Source organism: Salmo salar, chromosome ssa01 (assembly GCF_905237065.1).
Source record: "Salmo salar chromosome ssa01, Ssal_v3.1, whole genome shotgun sequence".
NCBI lineage: Eukaryota > Metazoa > Chordata > Actinopteri > Salmoniformes > Salmonidae > Salmo > Salmo salar.
Genome location: NC_059442.1, coordinates 33,229,057 through 33,251,004, shown reverse-complemented (window position 1 = coordinate 33,251,004; position 21,948 = coordinate 33,229,057). Strand labels below are relative to the sequence as shown.

General features: G+C 42.6%; 2 protein-coding genes and 1 long non-coding RNA gene across 5 annotated transcripts in view; all 3 read left to right on the top strand.

Annotated features, from left to right (window-relative positions):
• aqr (aquarius intron-binding spliceosomal factor) overlaps window positions 1-1,979 on the top strand; it is a 60,729-nt gene extending 58,750 nt beyond the window's left edge. The window contains exon 35 of the mRNA XM_014193836.2: window positions 1,436-1,979. Within this exon, the coding sequence (XP_014049311.2) occupies window positions 1,436-1,744 (309 nt within the window). The 3' untranslated portion in view covers window positions 1,745-1,979. The remainder of the gene's footprint in view (window positions 1-1,435) is intronic.
• A 1,236-nt stretch (window positions 1,980-3,215) lies between these two features.
• On the top strand, window positions 3,216-6,525 carry LOC106601549 (uncharacterized). Of its 3 annotated transcripts, none has more exons than XR_001328026.2 (2): window positions 3,216-3,753; window positions 5,140-5,865. It is a non-coding gene; the product is annotated as an uncharacterized lncRNA (long non-coding RNA). The 3 variants fall into 3 exon arrangements; XR_006769634.1 differs by having other exon boundaries at window positions 3,531-3,783; XR_006769637.1 differs by lacking the exon at window positions 3,216-3,753 and adding an exon at window positions 3,795-4,003 and having other exon boundaries at window positions 5,140-6,525.
• Window positions 6,526-13,823: 7,298 nt separating this feature from the next.
• LOC106601553 (actin alpha cardiac muscle 1) lies at window positions 13,824-18,156 on the top strand. The gene is made up of 7 exons (XM_014193859.1): window positions 13,824-13,972; window positions 14,735-14,877; window positions 15,078-15,402; window positions 15,488-15,649; window positions 16,233-16,424; window positions 17,373-17,554; window positions 17,811-18,156. The coding sequence occupies exons 2-7, from the start codon at window positions 14,749-14,751 to the stop codon at window positions 17,952-17,954; spliced, it is 1,134 nt and encodes a 377-aa protein (XP_014049334.1). The 5' UTR covers window positions 13,824-13,972; window positions 14,735-14,748; the 3' UTR covers window positions 17,955-18,156.
• The last annotated feature ends 3,792 nt before the right edge of the window (window positions 18,157-21,948 follow it).

Genomic DNA, 21,948 nt, shown 5'->3' with positions numbered 1-21,948 from the left:
TGACCTCGCTACACCCAGCAGTACAGACGGGTAACTACTGACCTCGCTACACCCAGCAGTACAGACGGGTAACTACTGACCTCGCTACACCCAGCAGTACAGACGGGTAACTACTGACCTCGCTACACCCAGCAGTACAGACGGGTAACTACTGACCTCGCTACACCCAGCAGTACAGACGGGTAACTACTGACCTCGCTACACCCAGCAGTACAGACGGGTAACTACTGACCTCGCTACACCCAGCAGTACAGACGGGTAACTACTGACCTCGCTACACCCAGCAGTACAGACGGGTAACTACTGACCTCGCTACACCCAGCAGTACAGACAGACGGGTATCGGGTGACCTCGCTCCACCCAGCAGTACAGACTGGGTACAGGCTAATAGTCCAGCAGTACAGACTGAGTACAGGCTAATAGTCCAGCAGTACAGACTGAGTACAGGCTAATAGTCCAGCAGTGCAGACTGAGTACAGGCTAATAGTCCAGCAGTGCAGACTGAGTACAGGCTAATAGTCCAGCAGTGCAGACTGAGTACAGGCTAATAGTCCAGCAGTGCAGACTGAGTACAGGCTAATAGTCCAGCAGTGCAGACTGAGTACAGGCTAATAGTCCAGCAGTACAGACTGAGTACAGGCTAATAGTCCAGCAGTGAAAGATGCACCTAGCTCCTCCAATGTAACCTATCAGTTTATTTACCCACACCTGAGACCGGTTAATACTGGTTCTCACAAACACACCTGCTCCAATACAACCTCTTACAGTAATTCATCCAGGTCTTAAGTATCTTTATCCCTCATCTGTTTTTAGGGTCTGTAATTTGTTAAACTTTATAATGCAGTGGTGGAAATAGGTCAGATGTAAGAGAATTGTTTTAGTTCTGCATGCCGAGCCTTAACAGGCCACGAGCCTAACATTTTAGATGAGGGAACCAGAGTGAGTTTTAATTAAAAGAGCAGTGCATTCTTTTGTTTGACACCGTGGGGAGTGGATAAAGGAGGGGGGATAACGGGTGATGCTAAGCTACCCCACCCCTCTTATCCCCCGCCTAAAGTGGCAGGGCTGCAGTGGAGAGGGAACTTTTGTTTTCCAAACATAACAGGGAGACGAGTGCCCCTCCCTAACCTGTCCCTAAGGCATGTGCATGGATTCTGTCCTCAACCAGAGAGAGCAAGAGAAGGAAGGAATGAGAGCAAAAGCGATAGAGACAGGAGGACAGAGGGGGGGGGGGTGAGACATGAGATGAGCAGTGATAGAAATTGTTTTCTTGGTACAGCATGGAAAATCTGTTAGGGTCTTGTCTGAGACATTTTGTCACGAATTCAAGATATGAACATTTTAATAAATGTAGGAATGATATGGTGACACCCTGCTTATATACACCCACATTCCTCATCTTCCTCTCTTTCCCTGTGTTCTCTTCCATGCCCAGCAACAGCAGAAGCTCCTGCCTCCACCTCGGCAGACCCAGGCAGAGGAGGACCAAGCCGAGACCCCAGTTGAAGTGGAGAACCAGGAAGAGACCCCAGTTGAAGTGGAGAACCAGGAAGAGACCCCAGTTGAAGTGGAGAACCAGGAAGAGACACCGATGGAGCAGGAGCCCTCAGGGGAGGCCGGCACAGAGAAGGTGCCAGAGGAGACACCAGAGAAGGTGCCAGAGGAGCACCCCAAAATGCCAGAGCACCCTGGCCGAGATAGCGACAGTGATGGAGAGGAGAGTGACGAAGCGGAAGCACCTTAGAGTGGGGCCTCTCTGTGGGCCTCTGCACTGCTTTATCTGCCATAGATGGGGCCAGAACTGGACTGTCCCTTAGAAAAGAGCTTGGAGCTAAAATGATTATCCTGTTTTAGAATTTTTTTTCTACTGAAGCCGTGAAGATCTCTTGAGAAGCCTTGAGGATAATGTTTAATTCGATTTTCCGAAATGGTCTGTTTTGTAATCGATACTTTTTTAGTAAAATAATTCTCAATGTGAATGCAGTCTTGAGTTTTTAATTTTCTACATACATTTACAGACACCCAGCCATCCTATTTAATCCTTGTTCAACTCTCCCTGTCGTGTTACTCTTCCAGTCTACACACTCCCGTTCTGCCCCGCCCTCAGACAGCGTCACTGTCATCTGTCAATCTGATTGGCTCGCCCAATAGCGTCTGGACAAGTTGACGCTAAGCTGGATTTATAGGTCAGTCACCGTGCACATGAAGCCACGGGGGGAGAGAAGCCGGTACATCAGACATACTGTATCACTCACAACTCCACTCAAATCATCAGTGTCCATATCCGTATTTGGAAACAACTGGACACAGTGGCATACAGTTCACTGAGATTTTGGTGGTGGATTAGAGCCTACCCTGCCCTGAATCCCATTTCTAGCCTCATTGGCCCTGGTAGTGAAGAGGCCACAGCCTGCAGGCTCACAACACAGACTGGGAATTTAGGCATTATCATGCACCCTCTCCCCAAGCTACACTCCCACTGTCTGAGAGGAGAGATCGCGTCCATAGCTGCTCAAGTCACAGTACAGTCGTGATTCAACAGACCTGAACGCAGCCAAGCTAGAGAACCAGTAGTGCTTAGATTAAGGGAAATGGTTATCATTGAGAGCAATGTATGTAATACGATTATACAGTTTTGTTTCAGTGTACTGGTGTCATCTTCAAAGGCTGTTTAGACATTCAAAAAATGTTAATGTTTGATTTCAAAGCCTCTGCGACATCAAAGCAGATGTACTCTAGTCAGCCTAGAATAGATTTCTCTTATGTGTCAGTTACACTGAGTGGACAAAACATTAGGAACACCTCTTTCCATGACAGACTGACCAGGTGAAAGCTATGATCCCTTATTCATGTCACTTGTTAAATCTACTTCAATCAGTGTAGATGAAGAGGAGGAGATGGGTTAAAGAAGGATTTTTAAGCCTTGAGACATGGATTGTGTATGTGTGCCATTCAGAGAGTGAATGGGCAAGACAAAAAATGTGTGCCTTTTGAACGGGGTGTGGTGGTTGGTGCCAGGCGCACCGGTTTGAGTGTGTCAAGAACTGCAATGCTGCTGGGTCTTTCACGGTCAACAGTTTCCCGTGTGTATCAGGAATGGTCCACCACCCAAAGGACATCCAGCCAACATGACACAAATGTGGGAAGCATTAGAGTCAACAAGGGCCAGCATCCCTGTGGAACGCTTTTGACACCTTGTAGGCCATGTCCCGATTTAATGAGGCTGTTCTGATGGCAGAAGGGGTGCTCAATATTAGGAAGGTGTTCCTAATGTTTTGTACACAGTTTAAATCATAATCCATAAACAATTACAGGGTTAATTAATTCAGTTGTTATTTGTATGATAAATATTCCCTTACAACTAGACTTGTCCCATAAATCCCCAGTTTCTTCTCTGCGTTGGTTCTGCATGTGCAGTGCAACACACTTTTTAAACCTACAACAACCAGGATTTTTTTTATTTTGCAACCGGTCCATGAATGCACACATTGTGTCATAGCCTCCCTCTAGAAAACAAATTACCAATTATCTTTATCTCGAGCTGGCATTCCGTTTCCCCTAGCAGAGCCTACCTTGTTGCAGTAAATTAGCGTTAACTGGGAGGAAGAGGCCACTCATACAGACTGACTTTACTTGGCATTGGCAGCTCCAAGCAGGAACTAAACTGAGACAGGGGGATATCCATTCCACAGGCAAGGAGGAAAAACAGGCTCATACTTTCTCAAAGAACTCTCAAACTTCCCACATCTGAAGGTGAACATGTCTTTTATACTCACTCCACAGGTACTCTCCACAATATGACTTTACATAGCTCTACTTCGCAGAGCTTAATGGCTTTCTACTTGTTAACCGTTAACTGCTATTGGTTGATGTGTCACAATCACTAACTGCATGCAGTAAAACAGTGCTATGCATTTGTCTGTGTGCAGAGGAAGTACTGTGACTGCACTTCTCTACGTCTTTTAAGGGTCTTTTGTAGAAGGTGAATTTAAAAGACACAAAGGTATGACAGTAAACTGTTAGAGAGATGATTTGATGCTGTGATTTCTGTACTTTTCTGTTCTCAGGATGTTTTTCTTCAGGCATGGTTAAATGTTTTCATATTGCTTCAAAATATGAAAGCAACTTTTATTGCCCATCTTATCCTAAATTGTTGAAATAGTCAATGGATTCTGGGAAAAGTAGTGTTTTTGGAATGCTAATATTGTCTGATGTTTTTAATACACTGTAAAGGGCGTTCCCTGAAGCACGAGACAACCTCGAGATTAACCAGGGCAGCTGATCTCATCACACGGTCTGTCTCGCCACAACAGGATATTACACAGAACAGACAAGGAAGAGGGGAGGAAAGTGTACAATACCTCATAAAACTGAAATAGCCTTGCTAATCGATCTGATCGTTGGCTTTTGAACGAGTCAGTCTGACAGTTCCTACTTCAGCTACTGAGCTCTTGGAAGATTTTCTTTTGGATAAGACCACGGATTGAATAAAATTTAAGTTTATACTTTTTTGCATCTGCAGTTAAAGACCAATGAGTGTTATATACACTGACTGCAAATGAATCCTTAGCGCTTGCTGTTCACTGCCACTTTGAGCAGTGTCAGGTCCACTAAATCTTCTGTAGGGAAGGCGTAGACTCACTGTTGACCCCAGCGGGTAGGGAGCGTGGTGATAGCGGGGAGTGTCGAGTACATCCACATCAACTGGACCGGCACATTCAATCTGATCATCTCCAATTACAGATGGGAGTGTCAGAGTTTATATCCTGTGATTGAATCACCATAGATTGGACCCGATACACTGGGCGTCTGATCTGAAGTCTGGGAGCCATTGATATTTGTATGGGCGATGTATAGATGGGATTATGCAAATCGAATCATCTGAAGGGATATTAATCGTCTCTGATCACATGGGGAGGGGAACAGCTCTGGCAATATAAATATTACTGTTTCCCTATTCTTTTTTTATGAGAAATCAATACAATAGACAAGTTTGGCTAACAATTTCTTATTTCTGTCAACTCTGCAAATTCCATCTTTGTGTGATGCAAGTTGCCTATTGTTTGTATTCATGATTGATTTGTTAACGGAATGAAAAATGTCAATCTTTTTCCCCTTCTCCTCTTCTCTTTCTCCCAGACTAGGATGGCCAGTTGCGGGTCGTGTTTCTGGAGCATTGTGTGGCTGGTGATTTTACTGATCATAGGCTGGCCCCTCAGTATCTTACTCGGGGGGCTGTATGGCCTCATCACCCCCCTGACCACCTGTGTGGGCCTGGACCGCCTGTCAGACCTGCTCCTGGAGGGGGCCAACCTGGGTCGGACCTGTGCCCAGAACATGAAACACGGCAAGGCAGTGTGCTGAGACCGGTCCTGGTCCTGACTGCTGGTTCTGGTCCTGTCACCGTGGAAACAGACAAACGTTTCCTGCACAGAGGAAGAGTCACTGTTACTGTTCATGCCAAAGGCCATTGTGTTATTGTTCGTCTTGTCACGTTATTGAGGTGTTAATATAAGTCCAAAGCCAAAACACAAGGAAAACTTCACTTACCAAACTTTTAACAAAATGATTATGCTCGCTCTATAAAAGTGCTATTAACAGTGGATGTTCTTTTTTTTGTTTGGGTTTATCTATTCTACAACTTGAAATACAGATACTTTGCATTCATAGCCTGAATTTGCTGATTTTAATTCATGATGACATCCTGCACAGTGCAGATAAGAATGTTCTAAAGCTTAACTTTAACAGTAGAGCAGTTATGGATTTAAACTAAAAGTGATACAATTATTTTGAACTTACATAGTGTTTATTGATCGAATTGTCATTAGACAGAAAATAAAATGTCTGCCTGTCTCTAATATTTTACATAGGAATATCTCTGCATTGTCAATCCTCAGAAACATTTTCAGACTGAAGTGGAAGATTTAAATTGCACTTTTACAAGTTTACAAGCTCTCTATTTCTCCACCTCGAAATGAGGTAGTACATTGTGGAATTCCGACTACTGGTCCACTTCTCTTACCTTAGGGTTAACTACCTCTTACCTTAGGGTTAACTACAAACTTTAAAATGAAGTTTCAGTTCTCTCTGTTTGACTATACACTAAGCCTTGTCTCACGGCTTATAAATCCTCCTCTAACCTGTCTCCTCCCCTTCATCTACACTAATTGAAGGTGATTTAACAAGTGGCATCAATAAGGGATCATAGCTTTCACCTGGTCAGTCTAGTTCATGGAAAGTGCAGGTGTTAATGTTTTGTATGCTCAGTGTACATGAGAAGATAATGTAGAGATGGCCATATGCAGTAATTGGAAATGTATGCCAAATAAGGAAAGTGCCAGCTCATCAGCGTTTCTTTGCTTATAGGGAAGGTTTTGGTGTGAACTTGTTAGATGATGAGAACAGATGGAAATCTGGATGAAGTCCTGTAACATATTTTGATGCACTGTGAATGTCAGATACTCTAGGCTCTCCCTCAATAAAGTGCTGAGATTTATGGATCTATCAGCAATCATAAAAGTTCAACTTCGACCCTTAATGTGAAATGCAGAAATTGCAGAATTCAGTAACTGGGGATAAGAATAAGCATTACCTCTCTAAACTATGATAGGTGGCCATTTTTAATTGCCTATTGGTGAATTCAAATTCTCGCGGAAGGATTACCTTATGTCACCTTTCAATGAGCTTTATTTTTTCTCAAACTATGTGATTTGGATCTTTCCTCATAGCACAGACGAAGTTCCTTCTCTCAGTGAAAGTCAGCATCACCTTGACTTTTGTTTAAAAAGCCCACTCCGGCACCATAGTTCAGCAAGCAATTGAAAGGTCCACCAGAGATGCCATCCTTTCATCTCTTCGTGCTCTCATGCAATTGGGACATGAAAGAGACGAAACTTGAAAAATAGCTCCAGTTCAAAGGAAATGCACAGAGAACACAAGGTCAGAGTGGAGAAAGAGAGTGGAACATTCCAACTTTTCAAGCACATCTATCAGGAAGTTCACTTTTGCGAAACCTGCGTCATGCTTAAACCATTCATCATGGACAATTCCTCCTTCAAGAATAAAAGCAAGAGTAAATGCACACTGAAGGATGATGCATTTAAATGAATTGCAGAGCTATGAAAGTCCAATTGAAACAGTGGGTTATGCTGGCATGAGTAATGCAAATTATTGGTAAATTCCTCTATTGTGCTAGATGAAGTACCTTTATAGTTTTTGTCTCCTTAAAATTCTTCCCCATCTTGTTTTGATTGACACAATGCATCAACTTCAAAAAAATAGCCCAGGTTCTAATACTTTAAAATCCCTATTAGGATTTATCCAAAACACTCCTGCTGAGTGTAGCCTTTGCCATTACCAAAACCAGGGGAGCTATATGCATTTGTAGATTAAACTATTCAAATGTAATTCATGAAAGATTTGTCTTTTTCCCAAAGCACTATTTAAACTCATTTTCTCGCTCTCACTTTTGACTGATACACATTGTGACAATAATTCTCTAATGCTTTTTATATGGGGAGTTCTAATCTTTGCAAAAATTCATTTGAAAAAAGATGTATGCTTCCCAAAATCTTAGTGAAATATTTATGCGAGTGCCATATGAGACCTAGTTGGGCTGATTTTTTTTCTCCCAAAAGTCCTGGGGGCAGAAAACAACTTGCCAAAAACTGCCTGATTTTAAGTTTGTCTTTTTTCCATCTCCCAGAAGTCTTGGCAGGGGATGAGGCTTGGTTGGCTGGAGCAGCCTAGGCATGGAAGCCAAGCTGACAGCGTCGTGCTGAGAGGCTGCATGTGAGAGGAAGCGAGAGAGAAGGAGGCGGGGTAGAGAGCAAAGGAGAGAGAAAGATAGGGAAGGGGAAGACTGAGGGGAGATGGAAGAGAAAAAGGAGGGAGGAAGAGCGAGAAAGAGAGAGAAGCTGAGAGAAAGATAAAGGAGAGAGGGAAGAGATTCGGCTGGGCTGGTGAATATTTTTTGGGGGTGTGAGATTGGGGATGGAAAAAGACCGGCGTGCCTCGCTGGGAAGAAACCTGGGTGGCTCAGAGAAAGGAAAATGTGGCTCAGCATCCAATTAACCCCATACTGCTTTGTAATTTCACCCTCTCACACACAAAAAAATACAGGGATACTCCTGTACTGTTAACTCAGGGAATGTCAAAGTTGGCCACCTCTCAAAGGGAGAGGAGAGTGTGGTATGCTAACCTGTGTCTGTGCAGTGCACCAACAGGAGCTCACAAACTCATCACAAATGGGGTTTGCTTGTGCTGATGGTTGTCTTTATACTGTAGTAATGTATCTTATGAACCTGTGTGTTATTAATGTGTAATAATTAAGCATTAAGGCATGAGGGGGGCCTTATACCACAGCTAAGGGCTCTTATGCACGACACAATACGGAATGCCTGGATACAGCCCTTAGCCGTTATATATTGGCCATATACCACAAACCCCAGAGTTACAGCATTAAATTAGAGCAGTAAAAATACATGTTTTGTCATACCCGTTGCATACCACAGCTGTCAGCCAATCAGCATTCAGGGCTTGAGTCCTGGTTCGAGCCTGAATGCTGAATGGCTGACAGCCGTGGTATATCAGACCGTATACCATGGGTATGACAAAATATTTATTTTTACTGCTATAATTACGTTGGTAACCAGTTTATAATAGCAGTACGGCACCTCTGGGGTTTGTGATATATGGCCAACATACCACGGCTAAGGGCTGTGTCCAAGCACTCCGCATTGTGTCGTGGATATGAATAGCCCTAAGCCGTGGTATATTAGCCATATACCACACCTCCTCAGGCCTTATTGATTAATTATACAGTTGAAGTTGGAAGTTTACATAAACCTTAGCCAAATACATTTAAACTCAGTTTTCCACAATTCCTGACATTTAATCCTAGTAAACATTCCCTGTCTTAGGTCAGTTAGGATCACCACTTTATTTTAAGAATGTAATATGTCAGAATAATAGTAGAGGGAATGATTTATTTCAGCTTTTATTTCTTCCATCACATTCCCAGTGGGTCAGAAGTTTACATACACTCAATTAGTATTTGGTAGCATTGCCTTTCAATTGTTTAACTTGGGTCAAACGTTTCGAGTAGCCTTCCACAAGCTTCCCACAATAAGTTGGGTGAATTTTTGCCCATTCCTCCTGACAGAGCTGGTGTAACTGAGACAGGTTTTTGGCCTCCTTGCTTGCACACGGTTTTTCAGTTCTGCCCACAAATTTTCTATAGCATTGAGGTCAGGGCTTTGTGATGGCCACTCCAATACCTTGACTTTGTTGTCCTTAAGCCATTTTGCCACAACTTTGGAAGTATGCTTGGGGTCAATGTCCATTTGGAAGACCCATTTGCGACCAAGCTTTAACTTCCTGACTGATGTCTTTAGATGTTGCTTCAATATATCCACATCATTTTCCTACCTCATGATGCCATCTATTTTGTGAAGTGCACCAGTCCTTCCTGCAGCAAAGCACCCCCACAACATGATGCTGACACCCCCGTGCTTCACGGTTGGGATGGTGTTCTTCGGATTGTAAGCTTCCCCCTTTTTCCTCCAAACATAACGATGGTCATTATGGCCAAACAGTTCTATTTTTGTTTCATCAGACCAGAGGACATTTCTACAAAAAGTACGATCTTTATCCCCATGCACAGTTGCAAACCGTAGTCTGTCTTTATGGCAGTTTTGGAGCAGTGGCTTCTTCCTTGCTGAGCGCCCTTTCGGGTTATGTCGATATAGGAACCGTACCTGTTTCCTCCAGCATCTTCACAAGGTCCTTTGCTGCTGTTCTGGGATTGATTGGCACTTTTTGCACCAAAGTACGTTCATCTCTAGGAGACAGAACGCGTCTCCTTCCTGAGTGGTATGACGGCTGCGTTGTCACATGGTGTTTATACTTGCGTACTATTGTTTGTACAGATGAACGTGGTACCTTCAGGTATTTGGAAATTGCTCCCAAGGATGAACCAGGCTTGTGGAGGTCTCCAATTTCTTTGAAGTCTTGGCTGATTTCTTTGGATTTTCCCAAGATGTCAAGCAAAAAGGCACTGAGTTTGAAGGTAGACCTTGAAATACATCCACAGGTACACTTACAATTGACTCTAATGATGTCAATCAGCCTATCAGAAGCTTCTAAAGCCATGACATAATTTTCTGGAATTTTCCAAGCTGGTTAAAGGCACAGTCAACTTACTGTATGTAAACTTCTGACCCACTGGAATTGTGATAGTGATTATAAGTGAAATAATCTGTCTGTAAACAATTGTTGGAAAAGTTATTTATATCATGCACAAAGTAATGTCCTAACCGACTTGTCAAAACTATAGTTTGTTAACAAGACATTTGTGGAGTGTTTGAAAAACAAGTTTTAATGACTCCAACCTAAGTGTATGTAAACTTCCGACTTCAACTGTATAACCGGAGGTTTGAGCCCTGAATGCTGATTGGCTGAAAGCTGTGGTGTATCAGACCGTGTACCACGGGTATGACCATTTTTTATTTATTTTTTCTAATTGCTTTGGTAATCAGTTTATAATAGCAATAAGGCACCTTGGTGGTTTGTGGTATATGGCCAATATACCTGTAACGGTTGTCGTCGGGAATAGAGGACCTAAACGCAGCAGGAATGTGGATGCTCATCTTGTATTTATTTTAAAATAAAGAGAACACCAAAATAACAAAATGAAGAACTCACGAACAACAAAACAGTCTTGTCATGCTCACACAGGCAAAACAAGAAACAATCTCCCACAACACTACACCAAACAATTACCCATATATAGGACTCTCAATCAGAGGCAACGAGAAAGCACCTGCCTCCAATTGAGAGTCCAACCCCCCATAAACCTACCACAAACCAGAAAGAACATAGAAATACAAAACATAGAACATAGACCAAAACCCGGAAATAATAAATCAAACACCCTACTACATACACCACCACCCCGAAACACATAAACAAAATACCCTCTGCCACGTCCTGACCAAACTACAATAACAAATAACCCTTATACTGGTCAGGACGTGACAATACCACCACTAAGGGCTGTATCCATGCACTCCGTGTTGCGTTGTGCATAAGAACAGCCCTTAGCCATGGTATATTAGCCATATACCACACCTCCTCGGGCCTTATTGATTAATTATAATACGTGCAGAACATACATTATGTAAGCATTAACTGTATGTAAACTATAGCTTTAATTAAAGATGGTGCATGTTTACAAAGTATGAAGCACGACAAGCTGTGAGCTTTGAACACGCTTTCTGGAAATTAGTTCAGAATTATACAATACATTCTTGGTCTTATAACCCGATTAGCTTTTCCTTTTCAACCTGCTTTTCTCTTACTTGATGAATATGGATGCTGTTGTAGGCATGCCACTTCTTTCATATTTAATAAATAGGCTTGTTTTGGTGGACTGCACTTGGGGTGAGGATCTGTTTATCTTTCTATCTATCCAAGATCATAACATCAAAACATTATTTATTCATTTTATACAAATATTACCTTGGTAACAAATGCTCATCAGTTACTTATTCTGTTCAGTGCTCCGCATATCTGTGCTTTCATTGATTTCATTTCCACATGTGAAAATGTGTTGGAATCATCCAGTGTGTGTTGTTCATAGCAGCCCTAATGCCATGGTGCACCCAGTACCTTCTCCAGGTTAGAAGGTCTGAAGCAAAAACATGTTCAAGACAATCCAGTTGCCTCTCAGTTCAGAGTTGTGTGGGAAAGGACTAAATGCTTTCATAGCATATGAATTGAACCAGTTCTGATTAACTGTTAAAAACTGAAACACACTGAGTTGCATCTTATGGAACCAATCTTGCTCAATCTATTGTGAAAGCACATTTAAAGCATTACGCAAAAGATGTGCTTCAGGGGTGTGAATTGGGGCCTTTACATTTGTTTATTATTATTAGTCATTCCCAATGGAAATCAAATCGACTCACTTTTGCTCGACAGTTTGGCCCCTATGATTGTGGTTTCAGTCCCCAAAAAAACGTGTTTCTCCTTCAGGGTGTGTGATTAAGGAGGTGGCACAGGAAATATGATAGTGTCATGTTTATTTAGCCTCAATGACTACTGCTAATGTGGAAATCTCAGTATGTGAATATTTGAGCAGCTTCCAAAGTGTCTCTTCCCCTCACTCTGGCACTGCCTCCCGACATGTTGTGCGCTATCGTACCCTTCTCCACTCAGAAAGGATTTTTCAGACGAGGATAATAATTCAGTTTAGCCAAACTGTATGTTCATAGCAAGACAACAATGTTTGAAAACAGGGGCAGAATGATGAGGAAAGCAGGCCTAGGCTAGCGTTCATTATGTAATGTAAAAACAACGAGTAGCAAAATGAGGACTATGGCTTGGGGTCGGGTGACAGCAGCATATGATTCATGGCTCGTTGTGCCCTTTTGTGTTTCTTCCTTGTGGTTGACCCCTCCAATGCTCTCAGCCAGTGTTATTTTAGACCAACTTGTTCTTTCTCTGTTTCAAGAGCACAGGCAGTGTCATCTGAAATCTGTAATGTCTTGTCCTTTTAACAAAATATGAAATAGTTCAACACACACAAACTGGTAGTCATGAAAGGAACGCGTATTTCTGCTATTCTGATGTGGAATTTGAATTTGTCAATTTAAAGGCATCCCAAACTTATTTGCTACCATTACATTAAATACATTATTGAAATTGCAGACGGAATGAGTACAGAATTATGCAAATGATATAGTTCATGTTGGCATATAGCCATTATATCACAGCTATCAATAATAATCAAAATGTCTATTTTAGAAAATGATTTACTCAATAACAATAAATAATGCATTATGGTTATTGCAATGGTTATTGATTTATGCAAATCCAATCACCCAAATGTATGAGTTCCACAATTGAAATATCAATTTCTTCTTGGAAACAGACATGAATTAGACAGGCCATGTAGGCCTATACAATGAAAACAGGTTCAACTGAATCATATATTTCACAACTTCAATTTCGTGCTGTTGCTTCACAATGCCTCAATGACTGACCTCTCCCTCTGCTTAAAGAGAATCCAGAATGGTGGGGTTTGGAATTTCTATTCTTAATCATGGAAAACAGCTGCTGGAGCCAGCTGTGTGGCACAAGTGGTCTCCCCATATGCTGCCTGCTGTTTCATCCCATCTTAATGTCTATTGTCTGGGAATTGTTACTACTGTAACCTATAACAAGCTTCTTGGCCTTTTCCATGTGCCTCTGTAAATTCCAAGTGCAATCGAACTAGTTGCCTATCCATGTACCACATGGAATTAAACGTGTTATCATTATAATCAATCAACCAATGCTAGAATCTGCTTAATTTCCCACAGAATAGGATCAATAGAACAATGTTCTGGGAACTTGCGGCATCAAGATGTCAACTAAGATGTCATTTTAACAATAAGGAATCAATGACTTCACAGTCTTCAATTGACAGGCTGTTTATTTCAGTCCTTGTATTCTAACCTGGTATTTGACATCTGTTGGAAACAGAGTTGTGAGTAGCCCAGTGGAGGCTGGTGGGAGGAGCTATAGGAGGTCAGGCTCATTGTAATGGCTGGAATGGATTGCCTGGAACAGAGTCAAACATGTGGTTTCCATATGTTTGATACTGTTCTATTCATTACATTCCAGCCTTTACAATTAGCCTGTCCTCCTATAGCTCATCTCACTAGCCTCCACTGCTGTAGCCTATTGTCCGCTGACCCGCATTGTTTAGCTGCCCTCATCTTCCTCCCTACATGGGCGTCGGGCAAGGATGCCGCGCGCGGGACTCCCCTCTCCTCACCGTTCCATTAATGGGCACGCGCTTGTCAATGGTGCGAGGGCTACCAAATAAGGAGAAGGTAGCGCACGCTGTCAGAGTATAAATTGGCGCGTCCTCACAGCTCCTTGCCCCTGGTTTTACCCTCAAGGTCTAGCGCACGGTGCTGATCTGGTGAGTAGCGCTAGTTTCATCAGCTCTTCCTCTTGCGTCAAGAGTAAGAAATTACAAGTGTTTTGGAATGACCTCGGAGGACTACATTAATGCTAACCCGACTGGAAAGCTTGTGAATGGAATGCTCTCGTCCGCAACTAACCAACTGGCATCCCCTAACTGGAACTGCGTCAAAGATACAGATTTTTCACCATACACTAATTCTACGTTTTTCGGCTGCATACATTGTTCTTTTTCAATGCCCATTTATTGTCCCGCGTTTGACATGTGGTTATTGTATACAGACCATGGATAATAGATGGGGACATGGTGTGCCAAGTAACAAACGATGATGTAGTAGTAGGCTACTAAATTACCACAATGTGAGCTGCATTAACAAGTCAAAATAAGTCAAAATTGGTTGGCATGAAGCATTTGTACAAAAAGTCACTAACCATTAACCTTCTGAATTACAACCATAAATACTTGCTAAACTAGGGTCCTCTATAAAATGGATTGACTGAAGAGTAAATCATGTAAAATCAGTATATGATAGTTGCATCCACCCCTTATTTCTACTGATGTGATTCAACTAACAAACCTGCAGTAAACATTGTTCTAAAATATAATGCCCATAAATAGCCTAGTATTAATACTTTCATTTCAGTTTGCCGTAGATGCATAATTCATAGCTCAGTTGATTGGAGCGTGGTGCATTGATTGTGCCACATAGTCCAAGCTTAAATTCGTTTGCAAAATGACCATATTGTTCTACCGTTACAGTCAAAGCTGACACCATGTGCGACGACGAGGAGACTACGGCTTTGGTGTGCGACAACGGCTCTGGCCTGGTGAAGGCTGGCTTCGCCGGAGATGATGCACCGCGCGCTGTCTTCCCCTCCATCGTGGGTCGCCCACGTCACCAGGTAGAGTACTTCACCTAAAGCTGCTGTGTGAAAACCAAATAAATAGTCAATAAAAAGTGGTTAGATTATTATTGTCTGTAAAATCACAACATCACGTCGGAACCTTGGAGAGCCATGTGTAAATTCCACTCAGAGGCCATTTGATAGGCTATCATACTCATACGCCACATTGATTCAGACCTATCCTTGCGTTTTCTCAGGGCGTCATGGTCGGTATGGGTCAGAAAGATTCCTACGTCGGTGACGAGGCCCAGAGCAAGAGGGGTATCCTGACCCTGAAGTACCCCATTGAGCACGGCATCATCACCAACTGGGACGACATGGAGAAGATCTGGCATCACACCTTCTACAATGAGTTGCGTGTGGCCCCTGAGGAGCACCCCACCCTGCTGACAGAGGCTCCCCTCAACCCCAAGGCCAACAGGGAGAAGATGACCCAGATCATGTTTGAGACCTTCAACGTCCCCGCCATGTACGTGGCCATCCAGGCCGTGCTGTCCCTTTACGCATCTGGACGTACCACAGGTATGATGGATAGATGAGTAGTCTTCAGCCATGACCACCTGAAAGGTCTTGTCCAATGCTAACATGTATCACCACACTTTTTCAGGTATTGTCCTTGACTCTGGTGATGGCGTGACCCACAACGTGCCCATCTATGAGGGTTATGCTCTGCCCCATGCCATCATGCGTCTGGATCTGGCCGGTCGCGACCTCACAGACTACCTCATGAAGATCCTGACTGAGCGTGGCTACTCTTTCGTAACTACTGGTACGCACATGGGCAATATTAACCGCATGAGGAATGACAAAAAGCATGATATTTGGCAAAAATGATAAGCCATTGGGACCTCCCGAGTGGTGCAGTGGTCTGTGCCACTAGAGATTCTGGGTTTGAGTACAGGATCTGTCGCAGCCGGCAGCGACCAGGAGACCCATGGTACGGCGCACAATTGGCCCAGCGTCGTCCAGGTTAGGGGAGGATTTGGCCCGGCAGGGATGTCCTTGTCGCATCGCACACTAGCGACTCCTGTGGCAGGCCGGGCTCAGTGCCCGCTGACACGGTCGCCAGATGTATGGGGTTTCCTACGATACATTGGTGCAGCAGGCTTCCGGGTTAAGTGGGCATTGTGTCAAGAAGCAGTACGGCTTGGTTGGGCTCTCGACCTTCGCCTCTCCCAAGTCCGTACGGGAGTTGCAGCGATGAGACAGTACTGCAACTACCAGTTGGATACCACAAAATTGGGGAGAAAAGGGGGTAAATTTTTTTTGTAAAACAAAATTGTAAAAGTAAAATGATATGCCACAAATATATTTTTCAATAACAATCAAATGCATCACTTGAAACCCAACAGCCGAGCGTGAGATAGTTCGTGACATCAAGGAGAAGCTGTGCTACGTGGCTCTAGACTTCGAGAATGAGATGGCCACCGCTGCCTCCTCCTCCTCCCTGGAGAAGAGCTACGAGCTGCCCGACGGACAGGTCATCACCATCGGTAACGAGAGGTTCCGTTGCCCCGAGACTCTCTTCCAGCCCTCCTTCATTGGTGCGTATTACTGATCTCCCCAGCCGTTGATATATTGCACATGGTTATCTTAAGTTGAGATAATCATTGTGTAGTAACGCATACGACTGCTGTGGATTAGTTTAGACTTCGTTAAGTCATCTATGTGACGTAGGGTAACAGAGCATATGCCTGTGGGTATTTTCACAGAGCAGAATCAATGAATTATCCTGATATCCAGATAGGCTTAACTAAACCCATATTCAGTTTGAGCTTTCATTCATATTTGTATTATATTTAAATCAAAGGTCTTTCTGTGTGTTAATATAAAGTTTTCTGGTTTAGCTGACTAACTTATTGATGCTGCTTTTGAAATACAACCCCAGCATGTGAAGCATGAGCTGTGAATGCTTGTTGAAATACCTACCATAACAAGAGCTTGCAGCTGGTGCTGAGGAGCTGTCCATTTCAGTACCTGTTCACAGCCAACGCTCTAGAGGTCAACTGCCCAACTACTGTATTTTCACAGTTGAAGGTCATAACAAGTGTAGCCTATTTCTCCAGAGAGAGCTGGCTCAGATGGAAAGATAACATCATTGAGGCATCACTACAGACCCGAGTTCAATCCCAGGCTGGGTCACAGCCGGCCGTGACCGGGAGACCCATGAGGTGGCGCACAATTGACCCAGCGTCGTTTGGGTTAGGGAGGGTTTGGCTGGCTGAGATTTCCTTGTCCCATCACGCTCTAGTGACTCCTTGTGGCGGACCTGGCGCCTGCAAGCTGACTTTGGTTGCCAGCTGGACGGTGTTTCCTCTGGCACATTGGTGCAGCTGGCTTCCGGGTTAAGCGAGCAGTGTGTAAAGAAGCAGTGCGGCTTGGCAGGGTCGTGTTTCGGAGGACACATGGCTCTCGACCTACGCCTCTCCCAAGTCCGTAGAGGAATTGCAGCGATGGGCAAGACTGATAACATCATTGTCCTTGGTAAACAGGTATGGAATCTGCTGGCATTCACGAAACTACCTACAACAGCATCATGAAGTGTGACATCGACATCCGTAAGGACCTGTATGCCAACAACGTTATGTCTGGTGGTACCACCATGTACCCTGGAATTGCTGACCGTATGCAGAAGGAGATCACAGCTTTGGCCCCTAGCACCATGAAGATTAAGGTAATGTTGATTTAGACATGCTGTTTTAGGATTGTTCTTTATTTTCAATGTTCTATTGCAATGTATTTCCTAAACGGTTTAGTGCTATGGGGCACAACTTTTAAACCCAAAAATGTAACAAAGTCAGCTGTTTTCTTGCCCATTTGAGAGAATGGTCAATTATGTAGATTTTATGCACATAAGAACAAATGTTTTTCACTTTATAAAACACCTTGCTATTAGGCCACTAACCAATGGCACTATCACTTGTTTGTAGATCATCGCTCCCCCTGAGAGGAAGTATTCTGTGTGGATCGGCGGATCCATCCTGGCCTCTCTCTCCACCTTCCAGCAGATGTGGATCAGCAAGCAGGAATATGACGAGGCCGGCCCCTCCATCGTCCACCGGAAGTGCTTCTAATCTCCATGGCCCCTCCTCCACCTTCTCCTCCGCCCCACAGTTACCTCTGCTCCATCTGCGCTCAACTTAACTTACAGCCCAGGCTCAGGCCCAGGCAGCCTTTCATGTATTGTCGTCATTGACCAGTTTGTTTACACTCAAGTGCAATTTATATGTGGATATGTATAGGTTTATAAATAAACGAGACCCGGGACTTGCAACATACCTTTTTGTGTCTCATTATGGCTTGCAACAGATACACTTCAGTTATCCCCTATAAGGATAGCCTATATGTTTTAGAGGTCACTTATAAATCATGTAGGGAGAGCATGTTTCTTAATCACAATCGCTTATAGCTTAAACCTATAGGCCTATATGACTCTTCAATGACAAAGGTGTCAGGAATGGCACTGTAAAATACCTTGTCCTGTACAGGTGAGCCAGTGGGGAGCATACATGCAAATCAAAAGCATCAAAGAAAAGACAGAAATTGACACTGCATAAATGAAGGACTTGGATTGGTGTGTTTTTGCCTTGTGTTTCATGGGCGTTGTGACTTGTGTATTGGTATGCAGTGTTTGCATTCCTGATGACCTCAAAGCCACCTATGTCTCTATTATTCAAGATCATGTGCTGAGCTTCCCCCCTCCCCTCTGCCTCTCCCTCTCTCTCTTACACACACACACACACACACGCCTCCTCGTCTATCACATCACGTGATGATTCATTGGAAGGTTATGAAAGATTACAGCAGGGAGAGCTAAGGCATCTGATGATCCATTAAACATGCCTGTTCATTGAATAAAAACAGTCACATGATCGCTCACTCTAATCCATGCACCTTAGATCAGGCAATAGATTCTATCTGCAAAGGTACATTCTGTGTGTAAATATCGGTTCTCTTCCATACCAAGGGTCAAAAATTGAAATATTTTACAGAGCATTTTTGAGGCATTTTAGTTGCCTCATTAAACAATTCACTTATTAGGCATAGGCCTATCCTGCATTGTAATGCATGACATTTGGGGGGAAATAAGATTATTTGTATTTTATATTTTCTAATATTTATGTGAATATACAATAAAGGCTACTCAATTTAAAATTATTATTATTAGGCCTACCACTTCTTTGAAATAATCTGAGATATCACTGACAAATATTTGTGTGGTTGCATCTAAAAATAGCCTAATGTTAAGTCACGTGTACACGCTCCCTGCTCTGTAGTTGAATTGATCATATCTAAGGGCAAAACAGGCCTGTTTTGATGCCTTTTTTAAACCCCCACACACAGGCAGGCAAAAAGCTATTAGCAACACGGATGGCACTTTCACTTAGTCACAGTGTATCCACAGCAATATCTTTGCCCTGTGATGGAAACAATAGCTTTCCCAGTGGGCAAAACCTGGTTGAAAGGTCATGACTTCTTATTCTGGTCGCAAAGTGGTTGAAAAATTACATTTTTTTTATACGTCGTTTTACTGACCAGAATATTACGTATTTTTCTGAACATCATACGACCAGTTGGTCATAATTGTGACCTCTATCTGACAAGCTGATCATAATTCTGAGCACTATATTATGTGCTATATTATGTAGCCTACTGGTCATAGTTAAGACCTCATCATAACCTGGAAATGACCACCTGACTCCAGTTTATTACCTACTGTAAAAAGTATTGCCGAGGATAAAGTTGGATATTGAAAATATGGTTCATTACATTTCGATTTGTTTCCATAGTCACCAATTCAAGTTTAAATCTGCAACATATTCTTGCATTTAAAATAGATCAAGCAATGGCAAAAACAAATCTGCATCACAATTGTTTCATAATTCACCCACAGATATTACATATATGGAAAGACTGGGACACAGTTTATATAAAGTCAGATTATTTTATTGTATTAATGATTAAGAAGAGTGGTGTGATGGGTCACATCTGCAGTGAAGAGAATCAGCGGATTACAACAACAAAAGATTTAAAAAAGGATATTCCTGAAGAAACTTTGTGAACTCAGCTTTCAAAGTTCTTGACATTTTCCGGATAGACTGACCTTCATGTCTTAAAGTAATGATGGACTGTCGTTTCTCTTTGTTTATTTGAGCTGTTCTTGCCATAATATGGACTTGGTCTTTTACCAAATAGGGCTATCTTCTGTATACCACCACTACCTTCTTGTCACAACACAACTGATTGTCTCAAATGCATTAAAAAGGAAAGAAATTCCACAAATTAACTTTTAACAAGGCACACCTGTTAATTGAAATGCATTCCAGGTGATTACCTCATGAAGCTGGTTGAGAGAATGCCAAGAGTGTGCAAAGCTCTCATCAAGGCAAAGGGTAACTACTTTGAAGAATCTCAAATATAAAATATATTTTGATTTGTTTAACACTTTTTTGGTTACTACATGATTCCATGTGTTATTTCATAGTTTTGATGTCTCACTATTATTCTACAATGTTGAAAATAGTAAAAATAAAGAAAAACCCTTGAATGAGTAGGTGTTCTAAAACTTTTGACTGGCACTGTACTTTGTGTCTGCCTCCAACACAGGGGTCAGGAGCATATTTTAGGACTTTCTGGAGGGCCCGCAACACATCAACCTCCTGAGTTTTCTGGCTTTTCAGGACCGTAAGCATAAAAAGAGAAGAAAATAAATTAACGATTGGCATAATGTGAATATGCAGGACACAGTAGTACAGAAGTGGGACAATAATTCATTGGTCATCAATTTGAAAAATTTTAAGAGGATATTAAATTAGACAGTAGTTGGATAATGACCATTTTTAACTCATCTCTAAATGGTAAAGTTTTGTATAAACACACAGCTCTATAATCCGGAGGACATTGTTTGGGACAAAGATTCCCCCAAGAAAGATAAATGCAAAAATGTAATTATGTGTAAAGAGGCATTAAAAACAAGGGAAAAAAATGTAATTCCTGCAACAAACATTAGAAATGGAAATGGCAAATCTCTTCCTCTTCTCTGCAACCTAAAGGGGTTCATTGGCTGCACCTGAGCACGTGTGTGAGTTTGATTGAGTCACAGGGAGAATGAGCAAGAGAGAAGTGGGAGAAACTTTACATGACTCACCAAGGGAGGTGTCTGTTGAATCAGGACACAAGGGTTTCATATAGAACCCTCTGTAGAAAGTTTAACCTGGAATCAAAAAGGGTTCTTCAAAGGGTTCTCCTATGGGGACAGCCAATGAACCGGTTTACGTTCTAGATAGCACCTTTTTTTTCTAAGAGTGTATGATCAGCCATTATGGGCAGCTGAATAGCATGTCTCTTGGGGAATCCAGTCTCAGTGAGACCTGATACAGAGAAAAAACTTGAATGATCATCTGCATAACTAGTACAAACCTAGCTCTTACAAAGCTGGCTAGTAGGAATCAAAACACATTGAAGATCAGAGTATCAAACAGAAAAAAATTAACATTTTACTGATAAAACTTGACTATGGATTTTAGGAGTCGTGGTTCAGCGCTTTCCTTTCCCTGGGATGTGGCAGAATAGGTCACTGGTAACTGAGTGGGTGGCCAAGCATCAGGACATTTACATGTTTCCAGTACTCTAAAGACTGAGACGAATCATCATTGACCATTACCTAAGGTCTTCACTAAGTTAGACTTAGCCTAGCAAGTACATTGACTATGTTGCCCCTCAGCAATCTGGCAGTCAGGCAGACATACGGAGAGAGATAGAGAGATCAACAGCAAAACATAGGCTATTTACATGTCTTAGTCAGCCGGCTGGATAACTTCTGTACTCTTTCCCTTTGTTCCCTCCTCCATCCTGCCATCCAAGCAAGAAGATTCCTGCAAAAAAGAGAATCAAGAATTGAAAAAGGCAGTTGAGAGTTGTAAAGTTAGAATGCGTGAGGGGGAGCAGGGATAAGCTAAATGTATCATATGGTCAAATCCCAAATACACACAATACAAGGATCCCTGATGAATGATGAAAAACTTCATATTCATATGGGGGGGTACAAGTTTCAAGAATTAGGCTAGC